Source organism: Dermacentor silvarum, chromosome 2, assembly GCF_013339745.2.
Source record: "Dermacentor silvarum isolate Dsil-2018 chromosome 2, BIME_Dsil_1.4, whole genome shotgun sequence".
NCBI classification, from domain to species: Eukaryota; Metazoa; Arthropoda; class Arachnida; order Ixodida; family Ixodidae; genus Dermacentor; species Dermacentor silvarum.
This window is the reverse complement of record NC_051155.1, coordinates 153,293,444-153,321,396: the sequence shown is the minus strand read 5'-3', so window position 1 is coordinate 153,321,396 and position 27,953 is coordinate 153,293,444. Positions and strand designations below refer to the sequence as shown.

At 48.8% G+C, this 27,953-nt stretch overlaps 1 protein-coding gene across 1 annotated transcript; it reads left to right on the top strand.

Moving 5' to 3' along the window:
• Positions 1 to 253: 253 nt before the first annotated feature.
• LOC119440481 (uncharacterized) lies at positions 254 to 4,350 on the top strand. Its single transcript, XM_049663116.1, has 2 exons — positions 254 to 291; positions 2,215 to 4,350. The coding sequence occupies exon 2, from the start codon at positions 2,229 to 2,231 to the stop codon at positions 4,035 to 4,037; it is 1,809 nt and encodes a 602-aa protein (XP_049519073.1). The 5' UTR covers positions 254 to 291; positions 2,215 to 2,228; the 3' UTR covers positions 4,038 to 4,350.
• The last annotated feature ends 23,603 nt before the right edge of the window (positions 4,351 to 27,953 follow it).

The following is a 27,953-nucleotide window of genomic DNA, read 5'->3' as shown; positions in this document are numbered from 1 at the left end:
AGACTAAACGCCAACGTACCGTCGCCCTCTACCTCAATTTCTTCAATGGGCTTCAATGAGTGCAATTACAGCAGAAGTTTATGAACGTTCGAAATAATACAACATAATGTCACTACAGTAAATACGGACGTATAGTGCTCACTTGAGAGATCGTTGCACCCTTTATTTTTCCTGCCGTTATCGCTGTTGCATCATGCTTGCGCGTGAACACGCAGGCTCGCTGACAGGGTGACAGAAGAGGAAGAAGAACACTCCCGAGGAGAAGGACCAGCTTCAGGGAACGCCACCCAAGTAAGCAAAAAGCAGCTATTTTATTGCATGCAGGGAGGCAAGGACGGCGGCGGTACAGCCGCGCGCAGCGCAATGCGCGTCAGACTACCTGGTGCCCGAATTCTGCCTGGCGCATTCGTCCGCAATGTATAACAGCGCGCCGAACCTGTGGTATACAGTTGGCGTACACCAACTTTCCGTTATTCACCGCCTGAGAGTTTTAACACTGCGCTGGCAGTCGCCAGCACGCATTTTCTTTCCTATCTCTCTGCGAACGTTAAGTGCCTGCTTCTGCTCTCACGCGTGTGCCGGATTTTCAAACGCGTTATCGAGCAAATACGAGGCATTGCGATAAACTGTGGCGTATCCTCCTGTTTTTGTGCACACTTATTACGTTTGTCGGGCATCATGCATGACTGGTTACTGTCGACACTTTAAAGCGAAGCTTTCTAGGTGAAACATCCGCGTCCCGGCTGACCATAGTTTGTGCTGCTGGATGCTGCTGTGGTCTTTCGGAATAGCTCGTATACACAGGACTGCACTATAGTATGACGAATCGGCGTATATGTAGCCCAGTCTGTGCTACCCCTGCATACGTGTCAACTCTGTTCTCGGCGCAATTACGCAGCGAAATAACTAGCGCTAACGAAGTATCCTCTGCGCAACAAATATTTTATTTCAAGCACATGTACTGACTCGGTGGAACATAGCAAGTAGAACCACGTCGGATAGCGTAACATCCAATCTCCAACGCTCGGAGTGTTGGATATATTGTACTAAACTGCGGCTCCTAACCGCATCAAACTGAGTAACACTTGTAGCACGAGCACGCTACTTGGAAGCGAGGTAACTACGCATGACTAACTTGTTTACTGTCACCTCAAACATGAAACGGGACCACTTATATGCGTGTTAACTAAGGGACAGGTTCGTCACGTAGTGATGGAATGAGGCGGTTCCATGAGTCTGTCCGACTGCCATACTGGACGAACAATGCACTTCATGTGGATAGTTTTTGTGGATAACCACCCGTCAGGCATAATTCCTTCTTGTTCGTGCACTCGAAGTTTTTTCACATTTCTCGCGTATTCAGAACTGTTAGAGCTGATCGCACATTGATTGGGGAACACTTTGACAGTGACTGCAAATGGGCTTCCTTGTCACAACGAAGTGCTGTGAAAGCTAGGCTGTTAGTAGCGGTTTGAAAAAAGCAACTTTAGGCGTCTGAGAAATGTGGAATGAACTATTCGCAAATTGTTGGCATTGAGAAGCGTAGACTAGCCTAGGGATCCTTCAACGCACCGCTACTCTTTTGAGCATGGGCACATATGAAGGCTCCGTACATCAACCTAGGTTTACTGTATATGACTCCCTTCAGGGAGTCATATACAGAGAACTCCACACCATCCGGTTGCGAGGCGCCGGCTCGCGGAGGCCTCCCTCATTCGGCTCGCCATTCTTATCTGGGTTAGCAGAGTACTATGTTGGGCGAGTTGGTGCATAGCTAATCTGACGTACTGTGGCTCAAAGCAAAAAGACCAAAGAAAAAAGAAAGAGACAGAAAGAGCGCCAAAGTTGGAACTAAGCTTATTTGAGGAGGCAACCTCAAATATATGAGCTCAGGGAAGGTGCGCAGAATAACAATAAAAGCGCAGACAAGCTATCAAAGAACACTATCCGAGAACCGAAATGCACTCTTGTGAAGAGAGACGCAATGCACGAGGTACTTTTTTCTTCTTAACGTAGTAGTTTTTAACAACTCACGTTGCCAACACATCCCGGCGAGGAGGAGGGTGATTCCTGCACTAGAGTTCCTTCCGTCGGCCATTTAGTGCGCCATTTGCTAACCAATAACGCTACTTTTGTGCTAAGACATTAGCGCTACTAATACATCGGCAGCAAACATTATTAAAATAACTTTTGTGCCTCTGTTCTTCCTGGCAGATCAGAGCGGGACCATGGCCGGCGGCGACGCCCCACCACCAGCCGTCAAGACCGAGATGCAAGGCGGCAGCGGCATTGGCAGCTACCTCATAGTGGCCTGCGGCTTAGTGTTAATAGGGCTCCTCATATTCCTCCTTATCTACGGAGAGCACATCCAGATGACCCTCCGCAAGTCCGAGAAGCGCAGGCGCTGCGAGACTGCAGACTGCGAGCAGGTCAAAAAGATGATGCACCTAGGACCAGTGAGCGGCGACCTGCCCTGTCGGGACTTCTACTCGTACGTGTGCAGCCCCTGGGCTTCTGCGAACATCAAGGGCGTCAACGTCTCCTGGCTGGGCAGCCAGAAGTACGTCGACGACTTGCAGGCGGACATGAAGAAGCGGGAGCCCAACAACACCTACCAGACTGTCCTCGACATGGTGCTCATCACCTACCGGTCCTGCCTTCTGTCGGTAAAAGAAGCCCTAGCCACCGAAATCAAGCCAGTTTTCGAAAAGTTTCAGATCGGTAACTGGCCGCACTTCACCTTATCGGACACCGAGTCATACGACATCTTCCAGGAGCTCATGCATCTGGACATGAAGTGGGGGATGAAGATTGTGTTTGTCTTCGAGAACGCGTTGTTCGGCGAAGGCATGTTGCGACGTCGACTGTCCATCCAAGCGACTCCCTTTGCATGCCCCTTTTCGCCTGACTCGAACAAGAGTCTCGAAAGTTACTATGAAGAGTATGTTAAAGAAGTATTTGGACTGTTTTCCTACTACGACGGTGCCGCTGCTCAAGAGCTAGTTGGCATTCATCTGAGCATTTGTCGTGCCTCCAAAGCCATGCTGGGCGTGCAAAAGTCGCACACGCTCCAAGAAATTGCCGCCGTCACCAGAGATATCGGCTTGTCTGAGAAAGTCTGGAGCGAGGCTCTGGAGCCCATGGGAGCCATAACATCAACGACGCGCTTCCACACCAAGTTGTACTACATTGGAGAAGCTCTTAGAAGTCTGCTAAAGGACTTGCCTCCTGAAAGTGCAATGAGATTCTTTGGCTTCTCAGTACTCACACAAATGGCAGTGCATCAAGAAGAACTTCGAAAAGTTATGGACAAGTACTTCAACTTCGAGCATCCTGTAGTACGCAGTCCAGTTCAAGTTGAAGTCTGCGTGTCTTTTATCTTCACCCATTTCATGGAAGCTTGGAACCTGTACGTTCTGTCAGTTGCGAGCACCAACAAAGACTCCTCAAAAGATGTGCGCCAACTCGTTAACTCCATAAAGAGCTCCATGACACGTAGAATACGCAGCTCTGAATGGATGGACGAGCTTTCGAAATCCAGAACGCTGGAAAAGCTGAAAAGGACAACAGTTGTTCCACCAGAGATTGGCTCGTATCTCAAGACTTTCAACCTTGCAGAGAGGTATGCCAATTTGGACGCGCTGTCACCAACAGACTACTACAGCAACCAGCTTAAGATACGCGCCAACAATGCGCAGTACAACGTACGCGGCATCAAGCGGTCATTGGGCGAGCGCAATGTTGCCTTGGCTGGCGGAGATGCCAACATGGCCACTAACATGGTTCACGTTTACGCAGGACTCCGACGCTTACCATTTTACTCCCCCGAAGTGCCCACTCGCGATCAAGTACGGTGGTTTAGGAAGCGCTACTGGCCGACTGCTGGCTCTGCTGTTCACCGGCAAGAGCGTAAAAAAAGACGTTCTTGGCTCGACCGCACACTGGTGGACTGGAGGCGTGTACCGAGAGTACAAAAAGAGGGCCATGTGTTTCGCCCAGCAAGCCAATCCCAACGCTCCTTTGGGGGAAGAGGCTGACTTCCTGGCCGACTACCTTGGCGCACGCGTAGCGCTGGACGCTCTACTTTTCGCCATGGCTGACCGTAAGACTCGCCTTATCATACGCGACATCGGACTGAGTGATGAACAGCTTTTCTTCATCACTTACTGCCACGTAATGTGCGCCAGCGTCGACTTTGAAGGAAAGCTGATGCTCCCAGAGAGAGCGCTTAAACGCTGCAACGGGGCCGTCATGAACATGCCAGAGTTTGGTAAAGCGTTCCGGTGTAACCACAGTGACGTTGACAAGGACGCGATTCTCAACCCCGCGCATAAATGCTCCCTTTACTGAGTGGAGTGAGCAAAGAAAAGGGTTTTGCGACTGCTTCTCTTTGTGGCGGACACACTCTAGATTGTGGCCCGTGAAAAAGTTACACTTTTTTTTTTTTTTTTTTGGGGGGGGGGGGGGGGGAAGGGAGGAGTGGGGTACGTAAAGACACCGTGTTATTTAGTATGCGTTGTGTGCCATATTACCCGCTTTTCCAGCTACGTTCGTTCCGAAAGAAATCAACGTGCCCATCAGTGTGCTTACGATCTCCTCACGACTAAAGTTATCAAGCGTATAGCAGCTTCTGAATATATATACCACGCTAATGGCAGTAGAAAACCTTAAGAGCAGGCATAACCGAGGTTAACTAAGGGAGAGAAGAAAACAGGGAATGAAAGCAAAAATTGATATACGCAACATTCCCACGAAACACGGGCGTGACCAGCAGCCCTGCTTTATTCATTTATATTGCTTGTGTGCTGTACACATGCCCTTGATTGTAATCGAAGCCTAACTTTCTCGCCATCTTCAGTAATCGGTATTATAGTTATGCACTGGAAGGCTGCAAAACAAGCCGCAAAGGTTCCGGACGCTGTAAATATAGTTTTGTATATACGTGTATGTAAGAACTGTAAACGTGCGCATGACCCCAGGTACCCGTGTCTGAGTCCTTGGGTTATTTTTTCTAACAATGTAATAGTTAAGTCGATTTCCTTGAGGTATAGCGTAAAAATTTTTCGGATCGCCTTGACTAACACCGAATTAGGTAGCATTGTTTCTTTTATTTCTTTTTTTTTTTTTTTGAAGTGCTTATGTTGGTTAAGGAAGCTCGCTGCATATCGTGGGTCGTAGTCTTTATATTTCGTTTTATATATATTCCAAAATTTTCCTGTTTACCACACATTGCGCAAGCTTATGAGCGCAGCAATTAAAATAACATCCAGTTCAGGTGACCGCCAGAAAGCCGGAACAAAAATTCGTCTCATCTTAAATAGAAGTGTCGCTGCCCATCTGCAAAGCCAGGCTCATATGTTGAACATGGCGTTGTCATACATTCGTGCGTCGAATTGCATCTGTGTAACAGCGTCTGATTGTACGACATCTTTTTTGAGTTAATGATCTCGCAGGTAAATTATAAACAGCGCTGTTTTGACGCAAGTAATGTTTCGAGACGCCAGAAACACGCAAATGGAGTATACAGGGGTAAACAGGGGTACGGAACCCGACGTTCTCCTTTAAACGCGGCGTTATATTTATGTATCTGACAGAGCTATCACTCGCCAGGTTTCTACTTTCCTTAATCTACCATAGAACATCTAGCAGTTAGCAACCACGAAAGAAAAACTGATACCAAGTAACGTTCACTTATTGTCAAGCGGCGATAATACGGAGGTTGTCCTCAAAATATTTCCATTTCCGCGGCATTCTGCACAATGGCTTGCAAGTCTTGTCTAAACATAGCCGATGAAAGCCCTAAGAACGAACCAATACAAATAGCGTTGGTCGAGCTCAAATGAGTTTGGCTCATGAGGAAAGCGCTGATTCTTCTTTGTTGTTTCTTCTTCCCTTGCCAACCTCCTCCAGCCGCCAAACAACGAGGACGGAACCAGCCGCCTTTCGTCGCTGGCCCCTGACCCGGCGAGTAACGTTTAGAAATGGCGGCAATTATTTAGCACGTTTTCCCCTGCGCGAAAGGTCAATTAAAAAGGTGAGCTTTTCGACGCGCCGTCTTTCGCATCGCCCATTTTCATCGCGGCCCCGTGGCGGAGGGGGGTAACGAGCCATGGTCCCGCCTTCCGATCGCCTATCGCCATCGCCATCGCCGCCGCGCGCCACCTCGTGGCGAAGCCCGCCCCTCTTTCGCTTCCACATGTATCGCAAACTGGGCGTCACAACCACCCGCCGGCTTTTCTTCGCTCGTTAATGCACTTTTTTTTTATTTCTTATCCCATCCTCACCTCTCGGCTCCATCCGCGCATAGCCAGCCTACAGAACAATTCCTGCATCATTTTCTTTTATAGTTTGTTTGTTTTCTTTCTTTAAACAGCCACGTCGGCGCTTTGCATTGTTTCATCGGTTCGTTAAGATGCCGCCGTAAAGTATGGGGCCATCCCACGAGATGGACGGCTTTTACTTCGTTATCTGTCCATTTATTGATGTCCAGTTTATTGCTTTCGGATCCCGCCGGCAACGGTGGCCTGTGAGGCGCACGCAAGTTTTGAGGCTTTTCTTTTTTTCAACGCCTCCCTGACGCCCAATTGGATTTTCCACGTCGAAGGTGGACGAACGCTCCTCCAAGTTAACCCCAGCTCGCCACCCCCCACTTCTCAGCCGCTCCACGATGGCGCGATCGCTTCAATCGGGTGCGTGCATGTCTGCACCACCGACGAACCTTGTCGACAGTTTAATCGCCCGGTTCACGGCTGCCTGGTTGATAGCACAGCCTCCTCGGGTGCTCGAATACTGCGTAGCTGAACTTCGTGTAAGCGTCCCTTGAGCGGAGATTTCGCTGCGGAAATTCAGTCCTCTTTTGAGCACAACTCACTGCGAGTCTTCCGTCAAAGGAACTCGCTGAACGTTTGAGCGCTGCGCGTGTACCTTGGTACCAAAATATGGGCCGCAGAGGGTAGTTTCCTCGCAGATGACTGCGACGAAAGCAGGTAGTCTTGCACATGGTCACCTATACATAAATCTGCTTCCGAGAGGCGAAATAAGCGACTCACGATTGAGCGTCTAAACTGGTAAAGCTTAAAAGTCATTCACACAGAACGCTAAATTGAGAATGATGGACATAAACTGTACTGACGCGGCACCCCCGGCGCAGCGGTATTGCCTAAAAAGGTATGCGTTACGTCACCATCGCTACCAATGTGCACATTTAATTTTGCAGTCTTTGTGTATTCCACTAAGGTCTGAGTCCGAGCTATAGTCGGCAAGGCAACGTCCTTGAACGGAAACGTGCAGAAAGTGGAACAAGGCGAGTGTAAAATCAAACAGCGCTTTGTGCGGGTTTTCCACTCGCCTTGTCCCATCTTTTGCCCTGTTAACCAAAGGAACATACAAGGTCTTTATCATGTGTATTCCTTTCGTTAGCGTGCTATTTTTTTTTAAATTGTTTGATTATTGTATGACTGTGTTTTCTGTTTTGCTGAGTATGCCACAATGTGGCTTACATTTCAAAATCTCTTGTTATGAGGTAAATACGTCTTGTTTTCTATGCATAAGAAAGGTGACGGAACACGTAAGAACTACGATGATGATGATGATTTAGTGGCAACTCCTCCTTTTAAATGGGGCGGGGGCAAATAGTCATGTAGCCTGCTTTAGTTAATCAGGTATGTTATACGTGCTCTACTGTATCATACTGTACTGTACTATACTGCACTGTATTATACTGTACAATACTATACCATTATATTCTATACTATACTATATGATTCTATACTATACTATATGATTCCATACTATACTATACTATACTATTCTATTCTACACTATACTATTCTGTTCTATTCTATACTAAACTTTATTATACTATACTATTCTATACTACATCCAGCAGTCCTCTCCTCGGTCCTAGATGTAACGTAAATTTATTTTAATGCAGTCAAAATCTGCGCCCTTAGCTTCATGTTCGGATAATGACATTGACGATCTCACGTAAGGTGGTCTTCTAGCTGCCTTCAGTGACTTTTCATCGTACATGGGCCCTTTCTCTCGTGCTTCAGCAAATGAAGGAGAAATCAGGTTTATTCTGCGATTTTCTGTGCAATCTGCAAGTCATTAAGTAATGCTCTTCCGTTCCTCTTCCCGCACGCTGGCGTTTCTTGTTTCGGTGCGAACCACCAAGCCTTTCGGGAGACACACGCATGCTGACACGCTGTATACGATGAAAGATGAAACGGCAGCTGCCCACGTGATGTATGCAAGATCAAGGACGGCGCAGGATGCGGACCTTTCGGCGTGCTGCGTGAACCGACCTCCGCGCACATCATTTGTTAGCCGTGTAATTGCGTCTGACGACTGGCGCAGGGCGATCACGGTGAGATGTGGTGGGAGCGGCTGAGAGCGCATGCCTCCATGCAGGTGCCATGCTGCAGGCCCGCGTGAGGCGGCTGCAACGGAAACGATTCGCGGTCTGTGCGGGTCGGCTGTGCGTGTGATGGATGCTCCCGCAGAGTGACCGACATCCACGATCACTCTCCATCGGCATGGGAAGGAGGACTGTGCCGCGCAAACCACGTGGTCCCCATCGGAGCGCCCTACCGGCAGTCAATTGCGTGTGGTTTGGCAGGATGACTGAAGTTAGCCTGCGTACCATTCAGGAAGGACGGGACATAAACAAGAAGTGAAAGATAAGGAGATGGCGGTAGCAGTTGCCAGTCCGCTCCTTGCTTTCTTTTTCTCTCTTTTAATGGTACCTACGTTTACAAATATCGTAATATCAACGATAAGGAGAAGAAGAGGAAGAAGTTAGCAATGAACTAGTACCAACTTCGCACCGGTGTCCACAGTAGTGCTATCGTCGACAAGTGAAATGCCAGCAGGGTAGTTCAAAATGTGATCAAAATAAATGCAGTAGTTTTATTCGTTGATTTCATATAATAGCGGCGATTCGGTTTGCCTGCGTATCTTTCCTTCCCTCAACCACAGCATTTATATGTCTGTGCTTTCATTTAGTATTTTACCTGCGGGTTTCGTTCACCCACGATATCACGTATACTACATTCAGCGTGTAATCAAAGTTTAAAGGCTACCACTCACATCGCAGGAGCGCACCAGCTACTTTATACGCCCCAGATATGAGTGAGTGAGTAAAAACTTTATTGAAATTAAATAAATAAAAGAAGGCACGCTGGTTGGGGCCCCTATTCCAGGGCTCCACTGGCACGAGCGGCTCGCTGGGCTTGGTCCAGAAGAGCCAATTGGCTCTCCCGGCCCTCGTCCGCAAGCCATGCCTCCCACTGCCTATTTCTCATGAGTGAATGTTTCAGTATTATTGGGCTGTATATGTGCGTAGGCCTCTTGGGACACTCCCATGTAATGTGTTTTAGTGTGGGTATTTCTGTGCACCACGGGCACTCTTCAATGAACCTCGTGGGGTGTATTCTGTGTAGGTGGTGCAGGTTGGGGTATGTATTTGTCTGAATACGACGCCAGTCCCTCTCCTGTTGGCTTTTCGAATTCTAGTGAGGATGTCCAAAACGTCTCCGCTGCTGCCTTTGCTGTAAAAGGATGTCACGAGAATTCGTTGGAAGGTCGTCGCGGGGCCCTGCCGTTGCTCGGACGTTTAATCCTCGAGCAATACGGTCTGCCCTCGCGTTCCCTGCCAGTCCCTCGTGTTCTGGACACCATATGATAGTGTGGTGCCCTTCTAGTAGATTGCCCAAAATTTGACTGGGGTGCCGTCCCATTTAGAAACAGGCGGCAAGCTGCTTGTGAGTCGGATAATATGACAGCCGATTGGTTTGGCGCTTGGCGTCCTGAATGGCCAAGGCGATGACGGCAGCCTCTGCCACGCATGCCGAGGAGGTTTTGAAGGATGCCGTTGTAACGTTGTTCTGACACGTAGAGACTACGGTGAACGTGTCGGAGCTGGTCCGACTAGCATCAGTTTAATACACTCCCGGTCCCATGCCGAAACGTTTGTGAAGAGTCTTTGCCCTTGCTCTGCGTCGTCCGGGGGTACTTGGGGTGCATGTTCTTGGGAATTGAGGTCACCGCGATGTGCGATCGAACATTGCGGTTTATCTGTGCCGTCTCCTCTCCGCAATACTGGGGCCTCACTGTAAATCCTAACCTCGCCAATACTTCCCTGCCCTGAGTTAAAGAACAAAGTCGTTCTTTCCTAGCATATAATGTCGCAACTGCGTACTCATCAAAAGTATTGCGCAGGGCTAGTCCCTCGAATCTCTCTGTGCTAGCGCATTCGGGGAGACCAAGGGCGGCTTTGAAGGCTTTTCTGATTATCGTGTTTTCCTGTATTATCTCTTGGTTCGTCAAGGCCTGATACGGAAGGGCGTATGTGATCCGGCTGATTACGAATGCGTGGACCAGGCTGATGGTCTCTCCTTCATTTAGGCTATCTCTGCTTCTTGCCACTATCCGTATCATCCTGGCAACGTTTCCAGTGACCGCCTTAGTTTTTGAAGGGTGTGTGTTGTTCCAGCGTTCTGCTGTATCCACATCCCCAATATACTGAGTGTCTCCACTTCTCGAATCGGCGCCCCGTCGAGAGTCAGAGTGATTGGCACCCATTCTTTCATTCTTGCGTATTTCGCACGCACCCGAATCATTTCTGATTTCTCGGGTGCGTATCATCCTGGCAACGTTTCCAGTGACCGCCTTTAGTTTTTGAAGGGTGTGTGTTGTTCCAGCGTTCTGCTGTATCCACATCCCCAATATACAAATCCGCCGCCCTCATGTATTTCACGACTGCATCTATAGCATTTTGAAGAGTGTCTTGCTTGTCCCCGTAGGACCCCTGGTGAGCCCAAAGCGTGATGTCATCGGCATATATCGCACAGCCGAGATCCGGGTGTTTATCTAGCTCCAGGGCTAGCTTTCTCATCCCCCCATTAAATATCAGTGGAGAGAGTATAGCTCCCTGAGGGGTGTTTCTGTCAGATGTTCTGACAGATGAAGGTGTCGGACCTTGTGGAGCCTAGTCCGATTGTAGCCGTGCGGTCACTGAGGAACGAGCGCACGTAGGTATAAATTCGTGCTCCGCAGTTTACCGCTTGCAGTCCTTGCAAAATAGTGTGGTGGGAGATGGTGTCGAAGACCTTTTTGATGTCCAATGCCAATACAAATTTATCGTCCGAACCTATGTTGGGCTGCAGGAATTCGTGCGCTTTAGTAGCAGAAAAACGTCCTGCGCCGGCAAGTTGGGGGGAAGTTGGAGGGGAACATGTTGTTTAGTTCTAGGTTATTCGAGAGCCGGACCTGCACAACCTTTTCAAAAAGTTTCCCTGCGCATGACGTTAATGATATGGGTCGAAGGTTGTTTATGTTACGGGGCCTGCCCGGTTTAGGAATCAGGATTATTTTGGCTTCCTTCCATTCTTTGGGAAGGACACCGTCCTCTGTCCAGACCGTGTTGTTAAAGAATTCAGTCAAGCTGAGCTTAGCGTCTCGTCACTTAGATTGCAAATCATTGCGTTCGTGACCTGATCGACCCCTGGGGCGGTGTTTTAACACGAAAGTGTTTTATTCCGGGGTCCACCAAAACTTCACTGACGTATTTCCGTCACGGAAATACGTCATAGAACATAATACAAAGAAAGAAACCAGAAGAAAAAGTTCCACAAACATGCAAAATTTGGGAATCGAACCCACGACCTCTCGGTCCGCGACGATAGATCGCCGAGCGTTTAACCCATTGCGCCACAAACGCATTCGCAGAGAGCTACACAGACACGCCTTATATATCTAACACTCCTCCGTGTACCCGCGCTCTTGCTCGGGGCGGTGCCGCCGCCTACGAGCAGAAAAGAGAAGTACTGCATTATGACACTAAAGCCCGGGATACATGGAGCGAACTTTCTCGACGAACTTCACGCGTCAAGTAACGACGCGGCGACACGACGCAGGATGTTTGCTGTGTTGCAATACATGCGGCGAACGCCGCCGCGCGTTGGCCGCCGTGTTGGCGGCGGTCCCGGCCGCCCGCTTCGAACTGAATTTGGCGTTGTCCTTGTAGAATTCACTTAGTTGGAAGCAAATGACTGCGTAAACGGCTTTCGCTTAGTCTCAGGCCGCTTCGACGACAGAGTATTATGGATAACCTTGAGTAGTTTTCGAGATCGCTTCTCGTTTCGAACGCGTCTAAGCCTAGCGAAAGAAATATCCGATGCCAACGCCATCTATCGGGGAAGTCGGGAGATAGGCATGACGACAGCATGTGGCCTCTGAGATCAGAAGATTTCTGTTGAAGGTTGTTGTAGAGAGCTTGCACTGCTTGTCTGTTTCCTCGCAGATCAGCGGATATGGGATGTACAAATACAACGCGATTCCTGAGAGATCATACTAGGAACTACTCAATCGGTGCAGAGACATGCAGACACGGCAACACCAACGCGATTGCAGACGACGCGAAAAGGCGCGCGCGCGCGAAACACCAGCATGCATTGCGACCGGAACTAGTGCCTCCTGATTGGCTGTCGTCCACCGCTGCGCGCTAGACGCTTCCGGCGGCGGCGTTCGCCCGACGAAAATGTTTGGACAGGCAGATCGGCTGCGGACGGCAAATTTCTTGACGCCGGCCGTCGGACGTTCGCCGCCCGACGAAGTTCTTCGCTCGGACGCCGGTTATTCGCTCCATGTATTCCGGCCTTAACGCGCACCGACAGTGAACGCTTCGGTGGTCTCAGCACTACGACGCCTCGATGCCAGCATTCGAAGGGACGCTGGCATCAAGAAGCACTACCAACGCCACCTAGGTGGCGTTCACCGTACTCAGCACAGCGGAGCGTGGCCTCCGCAATTAGCTCTGAAAATGTTTCTGAAGTTGATCGCGGAGGCTGCAATTACGACGCGCTGTACGCGCTGATTTGACTCCGTGACGATTCAGTTACGTGCTTTGTCTTGCGCGTTGTATTAGTGTGTCAGTTACGTGCTTCGTCTTTCGCGTTGTGCTAGCGTGTGCAGCGTAGTGCAGCTTCCATATGCACGACGGTTGCTCATGGTCATCGACGTTGGTAGTCGTGATGGAGGAGACGTGCCACCAGGCGTCAGCGTGGGTGCATCAACGCCTAAGGGCGCTTTAGCCACAAAACACCAATAGACATTATATATCAATGTGCAATAAACATTACACTACTTCTGTGAAGACACGTTTCACTTTCGTGTTCTATACCGATTCCTATATAAGAGGGATCAACCACATTTTTCCTGAAGGAATGTGCCGCCGCGTAAACCTCCTCAAAGGTTATGGGGGCGTCCCATTCTGGTTAGTCCTGTCCTTCGTAAACGGGCTTGGTTTAATATCTGTTTAATTTTTTCTATCATGTCGGCTTCCCTGCCTTCAAACTTGTTTTCCAGGAGCTTGAGGGTGCGGTTCGTGGCTGTTTTTGTTCCTCCTGGGTCAATCATACTCCGAAGAATGTGCCATGTTTTCTTTGTAGTCAATGTGCCCCGAGGCGAGTCGCTAAACTGGCGCCAATTGCTGTCGCTTAACTTTCGTGCGTATTCGTTAGCTTCCTGTGCTAGCAGACCTAGAGCACTGCACGGGCCGATTTTTCCAGCCCGGGCCCGGCCCGGGCCCGTTTTTACGTTGGGCGGCGCGCCCGAGCCCGATCACTACTTTTATGGCGAGACCCGGGCCCGGCCCGGGCCTGGAAATAATGTACATTACCCGCCCGGCCCGGCCCGCCACCCCTTTACCTTAGGCCCGAGCCCGGCCCGAGCCCGACTCGAAACTGGCCCGAACCCGGCCCGAGACCGAAAAATAGTTTTTTAGAGTTGAGAAATCCGAGAATAACTCCCTGCACGTTACATGCACACCACCAGAAAGCCCGAGCCCGGCCCGGGCCCGCGTCAAAAAGCACACGCCTTGCCCGAGCCCGGCCCGAGCCCGTGAAAATACTGTTCTACCCGGCCCGGCCCGGCCCGTGGGCCGAGCCGGGCTCGGGCTTTCGGGTAAGCCCGAGCCCGTGCAGTGCTCTAAGCAGACCTATGCGAATCCTACTTTTGCGATTAAGCTTCTGCCTTTTCCATCTTTTTGTGAGACCTCTCCGGGCTTCCCAGAGATGCAAGAGGTGAGTGTCTACGGCTGGAGTCTCCGTTGTCATTTCAATTGTTTTCGTGACCCCAGCGTGGATAACTCTGATCCGCTCAGCCCAGTCTCCCATGTCTGTTATGCTTACGATCGTGTTTTTTTTTTTTTTTTTTGTTTTTTTTTTGCGGAATTTTATCCAGTCGGATAGCCTTGCCTTGCCAATAACTCTTCTAATCTTGGCTGCAATAACCGATATGCTTAAAATATAGTGGTCGCTTCCTAGGTTCTCACCTAGGTTCGTCCATCGCGTCTCACTTTCGTTGTTGGTGAACGTGAGGGCCGGGGAGGTGTCCTTGGACACGTGTTTCCGATTCGCGTGGGGAGATCCGGTTGGGTTAGTTGGAAACGTCCGTAGCGCTCTACGAGGTCCGCTAACAAGATCCAGATGCCCTTGGGATTGTCTCTACTGTAGCCCCAGTTTGAGTGATGGTCGTTAAAGTCTCCGAACAATATGACTTTGTCCCTACCTTGAGCGAGTTGCATCGCGGTGACCACCACGTTTTCGAAATCCGTCTGTTTCTCTCTGGGAGGGCTATAAATGTTAAAAATAATTGTTTCGGTTTGCCTCTTTTCTGCGGCCAAACCATGATTATCTGATGCTGGATAGTTTCCCCCCCAAAATAATGTACGCTAATAGCAACATCCTTCTTGGCAAAGGTGGCCACTTGAGGGTGATCCGGGTGAGCATAAAGCTCGTATCCTTTGAGTTTTTGCTTGTGTTTTCCTACCTCCTGAATACAGATAACATCTGGAGGGATTGGCGCCGATTCTACATAGTGCGTGAAGTTAGCCTATTTCTTGCGTAGCGTGCAGCAATTCCATTGCCAAATTTCAATGTGTCCGGTTTTCTGTTGTTTGTAGTGTTAGCCATGGATAGTAGTATCACTATCGGTGTGATCTGCGGCTTTCGGTGTCTGGCTAGGAGCTCCCGGGCTCTGGCTGACCGTTTTTCGGGGGGCGGCGGCTGCTTATGTTTGTGCATCCTCCACCGTTCGCTTGACTTTGTGTATCTCTGCGAACATTAGCTGCATGTTTTGTGCTAATTGTTTCAGCGTTAACGATGGAGCACTGGAGGTGGCACTATGTTGCAGTGGTGTCTGCGGTGCTTTGGAAGTGTGTTCCGCAATTTGTATTGGTTGCTGTGATTTGCCGTTATTGACCGTGCTCTTAAACGCTTCAAACTCGGCTCGTAGCTCGGCTAAACCGTTACGAAGTGCTTTGTTTTCCTCGACTATTCTCTTATACTCAGGGTTTTGTGTGATTGGTGTTTGTGTATTCTTGGATTTGGCAGTGGAAGATACGACTTGTACCCAGCTCACCTGATGATTTTGAGGGGCGCTTCATGCCAGTGGGGCCCCTGGCGACTTGCTTCTAGGGGCCCCGTCTTGCTTGTCGGCTGTTGATGCTGCAGGGGCACCCATGGGTCGGGATGCCGACCGTTTCCTCTGGCCAGGCTGTCCGGACCAAGCTCGGCTCCGCGCCCCAGATATATATGTGCCTACTTGTGTTCGCAACAGAACGAAAAAGCCCACTCCCCATTGCATTGCAGCCAAGTGCCAGGGAGAGCAGCATTAACCTACAGGAAGGGGCCCGCTCGGTTTACGAAAGCTGTCGTCATTACATTTTATCTACAAACCACACTTACGTACACTTTCCTTTTCATTTTCCTTGTTATTTCCACACTTCAATTCTAAAATTGAAAAGTTAATTTCCCTCCTAATTTATTATCTGTCGGCTTCATGTGGTCGTATACGGTAACGTTAAATTGAGTCCATCTATTCCTCTTATTCTTTTCGCTCATCCCATAGCGAGGCTCTCGACCTTTACAGGCTTGGTTCCATGAGGCAACATACGAGAGTTTATTGACGAATTTTCGGCTCCTATGTTCACAAAATACGCGACGTTTGCGGTAGAAAGAATGTTTTGCATCTGCCGCCATGGCCGTCAGTGGCTGACACTCCCAGGGCTTGATATATAAGGGGTGTTGTTGTTTTTCATAATTCACAGACTTTTTTTAATCACCCGTGTCATGTAGCACAATTCTACTGCTTAAGCTAGATTAGTCCCAGAGGTGGATATTATTCGCATGAGAAATCAAAATGAATATTCAACTAATTTAGAAAGTTTCGCTAATTACCTCTAAAAATAATTACTTTACGGCACATATTGCAATTCACGAATTGTAGCCGGTTACTTCTGAAGTCATTCCATTTAATGCGAATTCTGAGGGTGACACCAGTTTCGACATTGGGTTCCCAAGGTTTGCGACAAAATGCATTGGTGTTCGAGTAATCTTTTAGCTTTAATGCGTAAAAAGGTGTTTTGTTGGAAAAGTAAATGGAACGACATTGCATTCTTACCGCAAGATTGAGGCCCCGTATATCACTACTGGTGTTAGTTTAAGAATTCGTTCCAAGTGGATTGGCCTTGTGAAATAACTGGATTCAATTCGTTTATTGCAATGTGTGCGCTAAAGTAATCAATTAATAAGTCGATTAGTGAGATTTTATTAATTATTAAATTATTTTCGATTTCCGGGGCAAGTGATGTCTGTCCCTTTGAGTAATCCAGCTACGTGTTAAAAAGATACGTGTTAAATAACACACACACACACACACACACACACACACACACACACACACACACACGCACGCACGCACGCACACACAAACACACACACACAAACACACACACACACACATGCTCAATAATGTGAACGGGAAGATGACTGCTACGGTATAACTCGATGGCACGCAGAATCGCGCGCGTAATGCAGAACATGCTGGTTTGGCTTGGCTTGACCCTGTGACAAGTTGTCTTTTTGATCACTTTCATTGGCATTTTCCTAATAACTTCTGCATTTCAATACAAAGACACATTTACCTCTGCTTTCCCTGGCTTCATTGTCTGTTGGCTTCATGTCGTGTGCGCTGCCAAGTTTGATAATGTATATAGTCTCATTTTTGTGCAAGACCGTCAGCACGTGAAGGGACGGGACAAGGTCCAGAATACACACGTCATATGCTGACTTGTGTAGAAACCCATTTTACGGCTGCAATTATGGGGCTAACAGTTCGAATTCTCACGAAACAGCCTTCATCAGCTGTAACGTGTACATGTGTCGGCGACAGGTTTGCAGAGGGACACCTTTTCAATGAAAGCTCCTCCGATTACAGGCGGTATCTTCTGTATTAAGACAGAAACTTGTCCTTCGAAGTTGCTTGGAAAATGCAACATCGGCATGTCTTTCCACTTGAAGGACACCGTGTGTCATCTGAGTGTGATTTGCTGTTCGTTTCTTGTAGACAAGCACCAGCTATCTTTTTAAGGAGTGGAGCAATACAATCGGCCCCATACATCACTGAGCTCGTGAGGATTATTCGATCTTCCACACTGAGTATATGATCGCACAGCGTCGTTTTCCGAACGTCGGTCTTCTTGTCCTCAGGTTTCGTCGACATTTCGATGTCGACGAAACCTGAGACCGACGAAACCTGAAACCGACGAAAAAAATGTGGTTGATCCCTCTTATATAGGAATCGGTATAGAACACGAAAGTGAAACGTGTCTTCACAGAAGTAGTGTAATGTTTATTGCACATTGATATATAATGTCTATTGGTGTTTTGTGGCTAAAGCGCCCTTAGGCGTTGATGCACCCACGCTGACGCCTGGTGGCACGTCTCCTCCATCACGACTACCAACGTCGATGACCATGAGCAACCGTCGTGCATATGGAAGCTGCACTACGCTGCACACGCTAGCACAACGCGAAAGACGAAGCACGTAACTGACACACTAATACAACGCGCAAGACAAAGCACGTAACTGAATCGTCACCGAGTCAAATCAGCGCGTACAGCGCGTCGTAATTGCAGCCTCCGCGATCAACTTCAGAAACATTTTCAGAGCTAATTGCGGAGGCCACGCTCCGCTGTGCTGAGTACGGTGAACGCCACCTAGGTGGCGTTGGTAGTGCTTCTTGATGCCAGCGTCCCTTCGAATGCTGGCATCGAAGCGTCGTAGTGCTGAGACCACCGAAGCGTTCACTGTCGGTGCGCGTTAGTGTCATAATGCAGTACTTCTCTTTTCTGCTCGTAGGCGGCGGCACCGCCCCGAGCAAGAGCGCGGGTACACGGAGGAGTGTTAGATATATAAGGCGCGTCTGTGTAGCTCTCTGCAAATGCGTTTGTGGCGCAATGGGTTAAACGCTCGGCGATCTATCGTCGCGGACCGAGAGGTCGTGGGTTCGATTTCCAAATTTTGCATGTTTGTGGAACTTTTTCTTCTGGTTTCTTTCTTAGTATTATGTTCGTGTACATTGTAAGCTGACGTATTTCCGTGACGGAAATACGTCAGTGAAGTCTTGGTGGACCCCGGCATAAAACACTTTCGTGTTAAAAAGTCGATGAAGTACGGCACGCACAAAATCAGGAAGGACGGCATTTAGCGTCACCCGCGGTGAAAACCTGATCGCCGAAACAAAGTAAAATAGAGGAGGAAGCCGAACGTGCTGCAGCGCGGAAGCTTCCCGTGCTTTATGCCTATGCCTCAAATAAATTGTATTCGCGCAGTCGCTGCCAACGCGGCTCGTCATAATTACGGGCGCCTCATCGCCGCGTACCTATGAAAGAAATGCGTTACCCCGACTGACAGCGCCCCGACCGTAAGGCCCAGTTTCTGCCACGCGCGCTTGGCGAGCCAGCGACGTGTGCAAATGACTTTCTTTATGAGAGCACCCACCCCCGTCGATCGCGCGCATTTTACGCACAATGGCCGCGATGCAGAGGGCGGCTATTTTATGGCGAACCCTACGGTTTCACGGCACTCCCTGGACCATTTCCTTGTACAAGCTTCCACTCCTGCCGCGTGACGCTCTTTGTTACCCGCTATTGTTCGGCGTGTGTTCTTGTAAATGGTTCGTTAGCGGCCATGCAGCAGGGCCGTTTAGCCACAAGGCACCTGCCACGCTTACGACGACAAACCGGAGAGGAGGAGACGGCTATCCTCGCCCACCCTTCCCTTCTCCACTTTCTTATATAGTCTCTCGCTACGTTGCATCGCTGTCGTCCTAAACGTCCTCCCTCTCCTTTTCTGTCAGTCTTAGTTTAGTCTTTTGTCGTCATCACCGTGGCGCGGGGCGTGTCAAGCTAGCTCGTTATTCGGCCAGTCAATGCCGATCGTAATAAGATCACGCATACGTGGCAAACGTCGTGTCGCCCGTCGGGGCTGCGACCTCCCGAAATACGCACGATATAGCATACGGCGCAGTATTTGAGCGGCTGTATGAACGGCGTGCCGTAGTGCGAAGATGAAAGACGATGAAAGAATGGCTCGCTTCTTTCAAAGACATCCGCCCCCAGTAAAAGCTCTCATGTTAATATTTTCAAGAGGCGCACATATACACACGAGAGAATGAACAAATGTTCGTCGACAATTTTGCCTGTAACTTGTAGCACAGAAGATAGTCCTACTGAAAATTGCTGAAAAAAAAAAGATTTGCCTCCATAAAAGCACTTATACTTTCCCTTGCTGGTACTGTCTGCCAAAAGGGGATATTTTTACCCTTAAAGTTTTGCTTTTGGTTGAGTGGTTATAAAAATCAGCAGCCCCTCCCCTATCGAGGAAATGGGGGTAAGCGAAGCTTGTCGTGTGTTTCTTCGGTGTTCCTCAGAAATAATTCCACTGACGAGTACCACGCTGTGCTCGAACCAAAACCGGTCACACGTACTGCCGCAGCCTCCGAAGTTCCGGTTGAAAAACTCGCGTTGAACCCGGCCGTCGCACCGGGGAAGTTGGCGCTAGCGTTGCCGAGGTGTGCACCACCATTGTCGGGTTCCTGGAGGGCTAGACGACGCTGACGTTTCGCCTGGGCTTCGGAAGCCCTCACGCTAGAATCGGCACGTTCGACGACGAACCCTTTCCCGAGGGAGTTCGCGGTGCTGTTGTTCAAACGCAGCCTGCTCCTCGGCGGAACGCACCACGCCCGGCCTTCCCATCCAGACGACGAAACTGATCTGAGCCTCTGAGGTGAGCGAAGCCTGGCGTAGCGTGCGCCAACCCCCTTTCCTTCCCTGTCTCTCCCCGCGACACGCCAAACGACCCTGATTGATCACGCGCGTCACGTGATACGGTGCCAACGCAGCTTTCCGCACACCTGCTCTTTCTTTCTTTCTTCCTTCCTTCCGTCCTTCTTTCATTCCTTCCTTCATTTCTTTCTTTCTTTCATTCCTTCATTCTTTCTTTCTTGTCCCTAGCTCAAACCTGCATATGCAATGTGGGTATGCGCCACACGTCAATTTTTGCGGGACTACAACGCCACTGAAACTTGTGAGCCAATACAAGCTTCGCTTGAAAAGAGTAGTATGTATTACGAAGCAATCTTGTGAAACTGCAGAGGACTGTTAATTATCTAATTGCCTTATGCACCGGAGCAGTTGACGCGTGCACCTGGTGGTTAGCGCATATGCCGCAAGTCCCACACCATGGCCTCCAAGATTATCACCTCACCGCTAGTGCCGCCTAATCTCGTAGGTCATGCAGAAGAAGCGCACTGGTTCTCAACGTGCCAAGTTCTGTGTCATTTGCAGCAAACGTTAAGGCAGATTGGTTTTTGTCGGCCTCAATATATCTATGCCTCCACTAGACTATTAAACGCTGAAGTGTGCAAGAAGGCTGCGGTATATCTATACGCTACCTGAAACGGCTTTTTACGTGGTTCAACATTTTGCAGCAGTTGGACTTCAACGGACTCCAAGAACGTGATGCTGGACCGTCAAGTTTTGATAAACCACATATATATATATATATATATATATATATATATATATATATATATTCTGGCCATCTAGTCAAATACCCTACTCCTAAAGCGCACCTCAAAGTTTGTAGCTCTATCATCGTACAACGGCATGCTGTACAGCGCAGATATTTGCATGAACCTCCATGAAACGCCAGATTCTAGGGCCCATATTGAGATGTCCGGCGCCGCGTTTCTAAGTGACGTTATTTCAACAGCGCATAAGGATGGTAAAGATAGCCTATGTTCACTAATTCCACATTCTTCTTTAGTTTGAGCATGTTCACAACTATTCCGGGGCGAGCTATGGAGACAATTCCAGATTCTGTTCGTGCGCGCCGCCATACTTAACTGATAAGCACTTTTGAATAGCTGGGCGTAATGACATCAATCAGGGCGCTTGTCAAACACCAAACGCATGCGTAAGATTGTCCCGTTTGGTCATTGTGCATTGTGGAGGTTGTTATATGCAGAAAACGAGCATGCTAGTAGGCAATGGTTCTGAAACACACACGCGCTCACACACTCGCACGCACGCACGCGCGCACACGCACACACAGAGGCACCTTGTGCGTACGTACGTAGCGCAATTCGAATCCATTCTATCCACAAGAAATGTTTACTTAATCATTACCTTGCAGACGCGGATCCGCTTCGAAGGTGAGCTTTCTGATTTTTTTTTACTTTACCCTGCACGGCCGGCGCCGCCGCTGCCACGGATGCGCGGAGGCGAGCGCCATCTGGTGCTGCTGCAAGGAACCCAGCGACGCATGTATTCCGATGTGATTGGTTGGCCTATTGGGCAAGGGAACAGCCAGGTCGCAGCCGCGGTCACGATACCTGGCGAGTTTCGCAAAGAAACATTTCGATTTTACAAGTTAAATATCATACTACCGGATATGTAATGTCGACATGGAAGAGAAGGCCCGGCTGGATTAGCACAGGACAAAATGAATGCGGCTATCGGCAACGTGAACTGGAAAAACTGCATGAATACTGAGAGAGAGAGAGAGAGAGAGAGAGAATAAACTTTAATTCAAAGAGCACGCGAGCGTAGGTAGCTCCTCCGCTCTGCAGTGGGTGGTCCCCTCAGTCCAGGAGTCCAGCGGCCTTAGCTGCCCTTCTCGCTCGATTGACCAGGTTGAGCTGGTCCGTCGAGTCGGACCGCGCGAGATGACCACGCCGAGCAGTTCCAACCAGAGTCCATACCTTAACCTACACTCACATCCTACAACACTATCGCCTTTCACGAAGAACACTACCCCCACCGCATAATGCTCTGACGCGAGAGGAAACCGTAATATGGCGAAAACTCCAAACAAACACATATCCACATTTGAGTATTTACCACGCCATACACCCTGCGCTGTATTCCTATAAATGTCCACACTGTGATCAATGTGCAACGCTTTACCACATGGTATTGGCTTGCGCAAACACGCCACAGCTCACACTCATAACACACCCCACCACATGGCAATGGGAGGCAGCGCTTTCCAGCTCGGCTCCCGGTGTGCATGCGCTCGGGCGTAGGCGTGTGCCTGCTGATTGCCGCGTAAGGATTCATGCCCCGGAGTCCACACGATTTGTATGTATGGTGGCAGCTGGTGCGCTCTATTCAGAATGCGATGTGCAGCCCTGGAAATTTTGGCCCTGGAATAATTTCTGCATGCCGTCTGAGAGTCCGTCAGAACTATGACGCAATCCCAGTGCGGTCTCGTCGTGATGGCTAACGCTATCGCTAGTTCCTCTGCCTCCGCAGCGCTCACTCTGAAAACCGACAACGCATTTATTTCGGTCCCGTGATTTTCGACTACGCTGGTGACGAATGCGGTGCTTTTTGCGGTGCTGGCCGCGTCTACGTACAAGACATTGGGGTGGTTTCCATACTTTCTCGCGAGCGCCTGCGCTCGGGCTTGTCTCCGTCCGATGTGGAAGTTTGGGTGCATGTTCCTGGGAATCGGTGAGACGTGCATAGTTTCTTGTATTCGTGTCGGGATTTTGGTCAGTGCGCTGGTCTTCCGTACGGTATATCCAAGACGTATCCAAGACGCAGCGTCCCGATATTGTGCGTAGTAGTCTTTCCTTCTGGCTTACCAGGTGGGCCTCTATGATTTCCCGTGCGTTGTTGTACACCCCTGTCTCCTCGAGGCGAAAAGTAGCCGTTCCGGGTGGGAGTCCGAGCACTTGTTTATACGCCTTGCGTATCAGCCGGTCGAGTACCTCTACTTCCGCGTTACTGAAATTTAAATATGGTGCCGAGTACGCAATGCGGCTCACAATCAGAGCCTGCACTAATCGGATAAGGTCCTGTTCCTTGAGTCCCCTCTTCCTGCTGGTAATTCGTTGAATCATGCGCAAGATCTGCGTGGTCGTGTGTTGTAGCTTCTATATGGCGTATCCTCCACCCCCGTCCTTTTGTAAGTGTAAGCCGAGGATCCGAAGTCTGTCTACCTTGGTAATTTATCTAGGACCTATTCGCAGGTGTATGGTTGGTGCCGGGGCTGTTGATCGTCCTCGTGAGCGCTTCTCGATTATGAGGAGCTCCGACTTCTCCGGCGCGCATTGCAGTCTGTATGTCTCCGCATAGCTTGCTACGACGTCTACTGCCTCCTGTAATGCCTCTTGTTGTTCTCCTATGGACCCTCCGACCGTCGATATCGTGATGTCGTCTGCATACAAGGCATGTCTGATCCCCGGTATTTCTTCGAGTTGGGCTGGGAGTTTCATCATGGCCACATTGAAAAGTGTCGGCGACAGCACTGCTCCTTGTGGCGTTCCTTTGTTTGGTGTGTCTATTCGCTGTGACCTCACATTTCCCAGCTCCTATTGTGGCTGTGCGATCAGTGAGAAAAGCCCTCACGTAGCTGTACGTTCGTCGGCCGCAATTCATGTCGCTGATATTGGCTAGTATGGCTACGTGCACCACGTTGTCAAAGGCTCCATTTAGGTCTAGTGCGAGAATTACTTTTGGGCAGCACGGCGTTGCTGCAGTCAGTACTTATTCTTTGAGCTGCAGAAGCACTTCTTGCGCTGACAAGTTGGGCCGAAAACCAAACATCGTGTTCGGCATCAGTTGACGTTCTGAGAGATGCGTCTGTAGCCTGTCTAAGATAACACGTTCCATCAATTTACCCAGGCAAGACGTAAGCGAAATTAGTCTTAGGTTCTCCAGGCAGGGCGTGCACATGCACATGCACACATGCACGAAGCACTGATCTATATATGAACACTGCACAAATTTATCCCGGACGATGATGGGGGCAAAAAAAAAAAAAAAAACTCGAAGGGCTTCTTTTGTTTTAAGCGATGCTTTACAGGCTTACTATCATCATCAGCAGCAGCATTTACTCGAGCGTCGTCGTCTTCCGCAGCTGGCTCGTTGGCGCCCCTCGGGTTGCGCTCGTGCGCACGTGGCACTGCTCCCACGTTGGTCGTCGTTGTCTTTTGCCAAAGCTGGTGCTGTTGGCGCTCATCATTCCAGCGTTCACTTCTCTTCTGTCGTCGTAATGGGAAGCCGCTTTACGGGGGTATGAGTCATTGCTTAAGGGGGTATGAGCCATTCAATGTTTTACGTGACGGACAGATTTATTACAGCGAATCTGTTATAGGCTAGGTTCCAGGAGATTGCGTCCGTAGAAAACCGGAAGTGTAGTGTACAATTTCAGACACGTCGCGCCACCTCGCGGAGTCGTATGAAAACGCCAGATTGGCGACGTTTCCAAACTTACGATTGCAAAAAAAGTTTGCATTATACCGCGGTTTTCGCCTGATCTTACGTTTACTTCTTCATTATGTGACGTAGGTCACCATGGCAACCACGTGAGCACGTTACCGCTTGTGTGCTCACTGCGATTGGCATAAACGTTTTTAATAAAACACTTTGACGGTACGGTGACCGCGACTGTGTATGTACCCCCTGCAACGCCTACGAAATACATTGAAACGTTCATGATAGACATGTTCGGTTGGGTGATGCCAACGACGATACGCCCGTTCTCATCGTGTGGGCAACATTCCCTACAGTAGACCCACCATAGTCACAGCTTCGCTCGCTTCCATCTTCACAGTAGTGGAAGGGATCTGAATCTTTTTTGAAGCAATTTAATTTGGGAAGGGAAGCGCAGTCGAGAACGGCAGAAAACTAGGCGGGGTGATGAAGTTAGGAAATTTGCAGGCGCAAGTTGGAATCAGCTAGCGCAAAACAGGGGTAATTGGAGATCACAGGGAGAGGCCTTCGTCCTGCAGTGGACATAAATATAGGCTGATGATGATGATGATGAATTTCAAAGAATCGCAAGCGCCAATGGCGGGCCAATGCTGCTCACCACGCCACCGAGCAAAATCGAGACATCGAACGCAAGCGACAGCAGCGACGAGCAGAGAATCGCACAACTCAACGGAAGGAAAAGTTGCACGATAAGGGAAGGACAAGTTGTACGAAAGGAAAGGAAAAGTTGTGGGAAAGGGAAGGAAAATTGATAGGTCAGGTTCACACACGACAAGTTTCGCTTGCCCCCATTTTCTCGACAGGAGAAGGGCTGGTGATATTTTTTTTATATTTGACTATAGTTAGCTGTCTAATAATATCAAATTATTGATTAATTCCCCCTAGTGGATATGAGCCATATTTGGAATAAAACCAACCGAACAACGAGCCATGCAGACTGATGCTTCCTAATGTGAAGAGAAGGTCGGCGAAGGAATCTACTCACCATCCCTCGACTTGTCATTTTCACTTCGCGTGCCATATTATACATCAATTTTTCAGGCCGAAATCTTGGCAACGGTTCTTTCTTTGCGAAAGTTACCCCATTTATGCTAAAAGAGTAGTTATTGTCACACATTCTGTTTCTGCATGCAGCGCATCTAAAGCGTCTAAAAATTTGGCAGCTTTCTGCATTAGCTCCGTCTCACTCAAGTTTAGTTGATTTAGTATGAGTATCATGCCACCGAAGCATCCATCTTAATTAAATAAGTGATTCTCTAGCACGAGCCTCTTTATATGGTCCAGTGATACCCGTGGTGCCGGCAACTGCACATATTTCTGCGGCTACATAAAGGCAGTTTCCTTTGACCACGAAGGCTGAAAAAGCCTTTGATTAGAAAAATCTACGGAGATTATACATCTAAATTCTTGGAACCGACATGGTTGGTTTCCATAACGACAGCAGTTTGGAGATATGCGCCATCAAACTCGCCGTAAAAATGCACAGTTGTTCCGCTTACTTTTTTACCAAAATGCTGTTTTATACATTGAAGAACAAAAGTAACTGGAACGCACATGCCTTTCGTCGCACACTTTGGGAAATAATATCTCCAAACTGGTGTCATCCTGGAAATTCATTCCAAGCGGATATATACACCTGACAAGCTCACCGGCTACAATTTGTAAATTGCAATATGCGCCGTAAAGTAATTAAGTAAGAAGTTCCTTAGTCAATTTTTGCCAATTAGTTGAATATGTGTTTGGATTTCTCGTGCTACTAATGTCCGCCTCTTCGAATAACCCAGCTCAACGACAACAATTATGCTACCCTGCCACAGGCGATATTTAAAAATTGCTTAGGGCTTAATTTTAAGCACCCCGTAAGTACAGTACGAATATATGCGAATATTCGAAACTGGTCACGTATGAGGCGTGTGCTTCCGCCGGCGCTCTTCTCTCGCGCTTCTCTCCGGACACATTACGCTATCTAGAGGCGCCGCCGCGAAGTCCGCGCATACTTAGTGGCCCCAGTGACACATACCCAAGTTGGCATCAAGGAGGTCCCCTTAAAAGTGGCACGCACGCAGCGACCATAACCAGGGGAACGGCCCACATTTTTAGACTGAACTGCCTTCGGGATCGGCCCAGATATTTAGACTGCAACGGACTGCACTATCTTTGTGATCGGCCCACGTTTTACGTTAGGTTAGGTAGCTGGAAATAAATTGGTCTGACAGTGCCACGAGGGCTACTGGCATTAACAAAACGTTGAAATGCATAGATGTTACCAATTCCGTCGCACCTTTTGGTTCAACTTCGAATAGTTCAAACCAGGTCTGCCTGTGACGACGAAGTGTCGCCAAAGGGAGAGACCATCAAGGAACGCAGCCAACACAACACACGGGTAAAGCAAGTTGGACAGGCCTAACTGTGACTGCGGCATAAATGTACCTCCATTAGCTCGAATGCGAACGATGTCAAGTCCGACAATTTAAACATAACTCCGCACAATCGGCGCTACAGCAACTGTGTGGCAATGAAAGGTACGCGCAATAATTTTACCCAAAAGTTTTATATACAATATCACACGAAACCCAAGAACCACTTAGTCTTCCTCGGGCACAAAGCAACTGAAACTTAAAGTTATTCATACGCCTTGAGCGCGCGTTGAATATGCGTGAATGACAGCCTTAAAGCTGCATTCGTTTAACTATATAACCGACCCTAATTTGGAGTTATATTTTTATCTTTGGTTGCCCGTATTGACAGGAAATCAGTTACTTCCCCTGCTTCCTCTCGGTTTTTTTTTTCATGTTTCATTTTATTTATTTTATTTTTGTTTTTATTATTTTGCTATTATACTACACACCTCCTTGCACTCGCCACGCCGTGATTTCTTTATCGCACGCTTTTACAACAGCAGTCACTCTTGTCTTGAAAATTTCAGTCGTTTCTCTTTGAGCAGCTAGGCTCTCTGCTGTTTTATTTATTGGCGTAACAACTCACGACTAGGATACATAGAATGTCTGGCAAGGAAAGTAAAAAGCGGAATTGAACCTGTAAGGAAGGAGGCTTCGCGTTGTGTTCATCTGCACAAAAGGATCGTTTGGTGGAGGCACCTCTTGAATACTTTTTTTTAATTGATAAGGGAACAAACAGCGCTTGGACGGGACGAAGTGAGTAGACAGACAAGGCGCTGAACTAACAACCACTGGTTTATTGCTGTCAAAGCAATATATACAAAGCACAGGTTCAGCGCAGAAGGCCAGAAAAACACGGTTTCTGCGCCGGGAAGGGAATAAAATCATCACATCACGCGTGTCGTCAAGGCAGGTTATCATG

Excerpts from the sequence above, each read along its gene's own strand:
- LOC119440481 (XM_049663116.1), top strand. The coding sequence starts at position 2,229 with ATGGCCGGCGGCGACGCCCCACCACCAGCCGTCAAGACCGAGATGCAA.